A 6,331-nucleotide genomic window follows, 5' to 3' on the forward strand; every position below is an offset into this window, starting at 1 on the left:
TATTAAATGTTAATTTTGATATTTTCTAAAAATTAGTTTTAAGTGAAAACATTTGTCTAGTGTTTAAATGTTTATTGTATATCTGAAAAGGAAAACCAAAAATGTTTTGGAGAAATGCATTAGTTTCTTAAGCTCATATATTTTAATTGAATCAATTATTTTAAGCTTTTTTTTTTTCATTTTTATTTCTATATGTCTGTTTGACAACCTTAACAATTAAAATAGTTTTTAGAATAAAATCTTTTCATTAGGTTTATTTTAATAATGCCATTAGCGAATTAGGCTTCACTGTCCTTCACTTAGAAAAAACGTTGTGAAAACCAAGCCATCTGCTGAAGCACTACTGTTACATTTGGCCTTCAGAATGTTTTTATCATGATCTTTTTAGCACTGTGCATTTTAAGCCCTCAAAACAAGTTCACCTTGATCTTTTGCATTGAGTCCAAAGTATCTCAGAGACAAAATATGACAAAAATCTGTACCTATGACGTTTCTATCCAAAGAAGGCAGAAATAAAACAGGACTTTGGGTTTGATTACAATAAAACATCTGAAGTACTATAAATGCATGTCCTAACGCTTCATCAATCGGGAAATATGGCAAGCAGTGTCTCTCCTGAACAGAATCAAAATCACTGCTCAGTCATCAACAACAGCATCCCGCTGATACAGGGCAGTCTTCCCACCCTGACCTTGTCTGGAAAGATTCGAGTGACAGCTACTTTCTTCCTTTTTCTACTTTCCACAACTTTTAATGCTTCTTTCTTGTTGAAACTTCAGAAGTGGACTCAAAAGAAAGAGAAAGGGAAAAAGCTCTCAAGAATGAAGGTGCTTTTAAAACATCTGACCTTAGGCAATCTGTTGGAGACTCTGATTGTCATGCCATTGGATGGAATGTGGAACATTACTGTTCAGTGGTATGCTGGGGAGTTCCTCTGCAAAGTTCTCAGCTACCTGAAGCTCTTCTCTATGTATTCTCCAGCCTTTATGATGGTAGTGATCAGCTTGGATCGCTCTCTGGCCATCACAAAACCCATAGCTATGAAACGCTACAGTAAGCTTAGACAGTCCATGATCAGCCTTGCATGGATCCTCAGTTGTGTCTTCGCTGGACCACAGGTAAACATTATTTATAAATTGGCTAGGATGTGAAAAGTACAGATTTCCTACCTAAACTTGAGTAAAGTTCTTGCTAGAAGTAGTATTATATTATCTTTAACATCTTAGGATCTGGATGTCAGAGAGAGTTGATACTGGCTCTGCTGTGTTATCTTGGGAACATTAGTTAATTCCCTGGGGTTCAAATCTTTTAATTATAAAACGAGGGAATATCTACTTCATAGGGCTTTTGTTATGGTTTAATAATTTGTTATATGTATCTACCATAATTTCTGATAAATAGTAAATGCTTCCCAAAAAACATAACTCTTCTAAAAATGTATCGTTATCTCTTTCTTTTCTTCCATTTATTTTTCCTTTTGTTCTGGTTGACATGAACTTAATGGCTAAATAAAAGAATTTTTAAGAACTATGGGGTCTGCATAGGTAGCAATTAGTTATATCTTGTCTAATTTGAGATTTGTTAATGGGACACTTTTAGAATTCTGTCATTACAGTTTAAACAAGCAATCAGTTGCCATTGATGGATTTCAACTCAAGGCAACTCTTTGTGTGTCAGTAGAACTGCATTACATAGGTTCTCATTGGTTGAGTTTTCAGAAGGCGATCTCCAAGCCTTCTTTCTTCTGAGACACCTCTGGGTAAGCTCAAACCTCCAACCTTCCAGTTAGTAGCCCAGTACATTAAGCATTTAACAATCAGAGATTCTCACTGCAGTTTAGGGAAAATCATTCCTGATTGATACATTGTTTTGCACTACAACTGGGTGGGACTGAATAAGGAGGAAAGTAGAAAATCTTGCATTTTGGGAAATTTGATTACTTCCCTGAGGTTGGCTGGAGGTTTTCTGGAGATAGGCTGGATTGTAGCAACTTGTTAGTAAAACTATATGGTTGTTAGTGTACACACTGGCCCTTTCAAATGACACTTCTCCAGATTGACTTCATCAAACTAATTTACCTTCAGAAACTTTTCAACTTTCAATTCTCTGAAGAAAAGGACAAATTCTTGCAAGTAGTAAAAAAAATATTTAATAACAGATGAATAAGTTATCTCTGTGAAGTCTTGGTGTGGAGCTGTGTGGTAAAGCACTGGACCACAAGGTTAGTTTGAACCACAAGGCCAGCAGTTCAAACTCACCAGCCACTCCTTGAAAACCCTATTCAGGAATGCTATGAGTTGGAAGCAACTCAAGGCACTTAACAACAACAACAATAATGCTTGTAAATGTCAGCAATTAAAGATGGAGTTAACTAAGATACTGCAAAAACTGACCTCTACAGAAAGGAATTCCATCACTCGTCTGTCAGTTTGTTGTACTGTGGTAGCTTGAGTGTTGCTGTGATGTTAGAAGCAATGCCACTGGTATTTTAAATAACAGCAGGGTCGCCCATGGTGAACAGATTCAGTGTAACTTCCAAAATAAGACAGAGTAGGAAGAAGAAGAGGCAGACTACTTCTGAATACTTAGCCACTGAAAACCTTATGAATAACAGAACATTGTCAGCTATAGTGCCAGAAAATAAAAACAATATGAAAACCACCAGAATATTTAATGGACTTAAATGTAGCAAGAATTGTGAGGTTGGCGAAAGACCACACAATGCTTTCTTCTGTTGTGCATAGGATAACTATGAGTCAGGGCTGACCTGACAGCACCTAACAACACAAAAAAGGAATTAATATGTACATTCTGAGCTTCACAAGTGGCTAGAAAAAAAATTTTATTTTAATCATCTCCCATGCTGTGCAAGACATTAGAGAGCTGAAACTGAAATTTCTTAGAAGGGGAAATATAGATTTAACTATTTTACATTTTAAGTTCTTAGAGAAACAGCTATAACCCACCTCATATCTAAATGGTACAATATAAGGACTATAAAGAAAAGACACACAAAACTGGAATGTTTTATTTTCTCTAGAGAAAAATATTTTTTAATTAGCTGTAACACATGAGGTTGAAAACAACCTTTCTCCTTTGAACACATAGAATACTATTTATTTGTCATAAAATTTCTAACTATATTTATGTTTTCCTGATTGGCTTTGGCAGTATGGCTTATAGTCACAGCTTATAGTATCTACAGTACCTAAGGAGTCTTGGTGTGGCACTGTGGCACCAGACTGCAAAGCCGTTTGAACTGCAAGATCAGCAGTTCAAGCTCATCAGCTGCTCCTTGGAAACCCTATACAGGGTCGCTATGGGTCGAAATTGACTTGACAACACTTCACAACAATAACAAACAGTATCTAAAGATTCTTGGTATGGTATTGTAGGATAAGCACTAGACTGCTAACCACTAGGTTGGTAGTTCAAACCCATCAGCCACTCTTTGGAAACTGTATGCAGGGTCTGTATGAGTCGGAACCAATTCAACACCACTTAACAGTACAGTACCTAATAAACACTGGGCTGCTAACTACAATGTTATTAGTAAATCAAAGCTACCAGATGCTCCTCGGAAACCCTATACAGGGTTGCTATCAGTCAGAACTGACTCGAAGGCTCTTGAAAACAGCAACATCAGTACCTACTAGGGAGTGTGGTGCCTCTGTAGGATAAACACTAGCCTGTGAACCACAAGGTTGAGGTTAGAGTTTTCATCCAGTCCACAGGAGAAAGATGAGGCTTTTCTGCTCCCACAAAGATTTAAAGCCTCATAAACTATATTAGTGGTCACGATGAGTTGGAATCAGCTCAACAGCCTTAACAATAACAACAGCAACACAGTATCTAATAAGAAACCAAGAAAAAAATTAAATATTGTTTGGATAAATAAATGAATAAGAGGTACCATAGATTTCTACATTTGTGTGTCATTTTGTCATATTGTGGTGGTTTACATGGTGCTGTGATTCAGGAAGCTATGCCACCATTGTTTAAATACCAGCAGGGTCAACCATGGTGGACAGGTTTCAGCTGAGCTTCCAGACTAAGACAGATTAGAAAGAAGGAGAGATGGATTATTCCAAATATTTAGTCACTAAACACCTGATGAATAGCCATGGAGCACAGTCAGATAGCACAAGAATAGTCAATATTGAAATATGCTAAAGAGCACCAGAATATTGTCAAATATAGTGAAAGAAGATGATCTGCTCAGATTGGAAGGTGCAGAAGACCTGCCTCCTCAAAGTAGAGTTGATCAAGATGATGACAATGGAGTAAAGCCTTCCGGACCTTCATTAGCTGATGGAGCACAAATAAAATGAAAAGAAACAGCTGTAAACATCCATTAATAATCAGAACATGGAATGTATGAAGTGTGAATCTAGAAAAATTGAAAACTGTCAAAAAGAAATTAGAATGCATAAACATCGATAGCATGAAATGAAAAGGTACTGAACACTTCAAGTCTGAAAATCACATAGTTTACAATACCATAAATGCCAGGAATGGCAAAATGAAAATAAATTGCATTCTATTCATTATCTAAAAGAACATTTCAAGATTTATCTTGAAGTACAATGCTGGCTATGCTAGGATAATATCTATATACCTACAAGGAAGTCCAGTTAATACACTAGTATTCAAATTTACACAACAACCACAAAAGCCAATGATGATGAAATTGAAGAATTCTACCAGCTTCTTCAGTCTGAACTTGATCAAACATGCAATCAAGCTGCATTGATAATTACTAGTAACAGGGATGCAAAGGAAGGATCAGTAGTTGAAAATATGACCTTGGTGATAGAAGTGATTCTGGAGATAGATTTTTGCAAGACCAATGGCCTCTTCATTGCAAATATCTTTTTCAAGCAATATGAAAGAGGACTATACACAAGGATCTAACCAGATGGAATACATAGAAATCAAATTGACTATATCTGTGGAAAGAGATGGTGGAAAAGCATCAGTCAAAACAAGGTCAGATTGGAATACCTAAAATGGGGCTATAACTTGCTCAGTGAAGGAGCCTTCCTGCAGAGCCTATGCATTGCATAAGACCATAGGTGGAATCTTGAACCCCATCCAGAATCTTCTGGGGTGGGAAATCTCCACTTGAAAGGACATGCAAACCAGCCTGGAGTCGCTAGAAGAACAGAAGGTACTTCTTGAAAGAAAAACCGACAGGAAAAAGCCAAAACAATAATGGCAGTCTGACTACTACAAGAACAAGCAAGTAGCTCGTCCAGGAGCCATCAAGGCAAGTGGTTGCATCCCCTCAGGGCAAACCTCCTTCCAAGACTAAGATTCAAGGGGAATACATGAGCAGGCATGCAGTCTGACTGATGACCACGTTGGTCACGGATAAGGGGAAGTGAGGGAAAAAGAGCAATGAAGTTGTGAGCTAAATCTGACCACATTCGATAGACTCCTGTGAACCCAGGTGGAGACCTGGTTGGCCAGAAGTATGACAAGTATGGGGACTCCTGGGCCCAGAGATGGTGACATAGTCACAGAGGGCTAGAGTGGACAATGAAGTGTTCAGCTGATAAGAAGTGAGGGAATATGCACAAGAACACCCACACTTGCAGATAATACCCACTTCACCTGGCTTCAAAGGCCAGATGATCAGAACTTGACTAGAAGAAGAAAGAAGAGGGAAAAAAGTAATCTGATAAAATTTGATGAACTTGACCTATACCTATGGATTCAGTAGCTCAAAAGAGGGAACAAATCTTTACAGCAAATATCATTCCCACCAACTCCATACACAAGGTAGACAGGGATGGTCAACTTGGACATTGGCTATCCAAAATGGGGGTGGCTACAAAGGCAAGAAGTGACTGGCTTACAAGCTTTGAAGAGGAAGCCTAGATCCAGAGGGCACCGAGGAAGGTAGACTCTCCATTGAGTAGTACCCAATCTGTCTGGGCAGAGCTGATAAAAGGAGATGGGGATAAGACTCTAGTGGTTCAATAGTGAATAATTGCTGTCAGGACTGACCGTAAGGGTTGGAAATGTAAAGGTAGCCATTGTGTAGCAAAAGGAGGGGAGTGGTTGACTTTGCAGTCCAGGAGCAGAAGCCCCTGGGACCATCAAGTGAGAAAAGCAGAGTGCGGGACCTTACCCAGAGAAGCAGTGACACCAGAGATGGAGGCAGAGACAATGATGTGGAGAGATGGAGCAGCTGGGGACTCTAGGTCCAGACAAGGAGAGGGGCTGTGTGCTGATGACTGAGGGGCAGGCTTGCAGGGTGTATCCTTTGGTTGTTTGATGATGCATAGAGGGGATTGTAATCATGGCAATGAAAAAATATATGATA

At 38.6% G+C, this 6,331-nt stretch overlaps 1 protein-coding gene across 2 annotated transcripts in view; it reads left to right on the forward strand.

Annotated features, from left to right (window-relative positions):
• Window positions 1-593: 593 nt before the first annotated feature.
• GNRHR (gonadotropin-releasing hormone receptor) overlaps window positions 594-6,331 on the forward strand; it is a 31,723-nt gene continuing 25,985 nt past the window's right edge. Inside the window, exon 1 of one of the 2 annotated variants that reach the window (XM_006874814.1) lies at window positions 594-1,118. In XM_006874814.1, the coding sequence (XP_006874876.1) occupies window positions 597-1,118 (522 nt within the window). In that variant the 5' untranslated portion in view covers window positions 594-596. The remainder of the gene's footprint in view (window positions 1,119-6,331) is intronic. The other variant, XM_006874815.1, reaches the window with a different exon arrangement.

Source organism: Chrysochloris asiatica, unplaced genomic scaffold (assembly GCF_000296735.1).
Source record: "Chrysochloris asiatica unplaced genomic scaffold, ChrAsi1.0 scaffold00303, whole genome shotgun sequence".
Lineage (NCBI taxonomy): Eukaryota > Metazoa > Chordata > Mammalia > Afrosoricida > Chrysochloridae > Chrysochloris > Chrysochloris asiatica.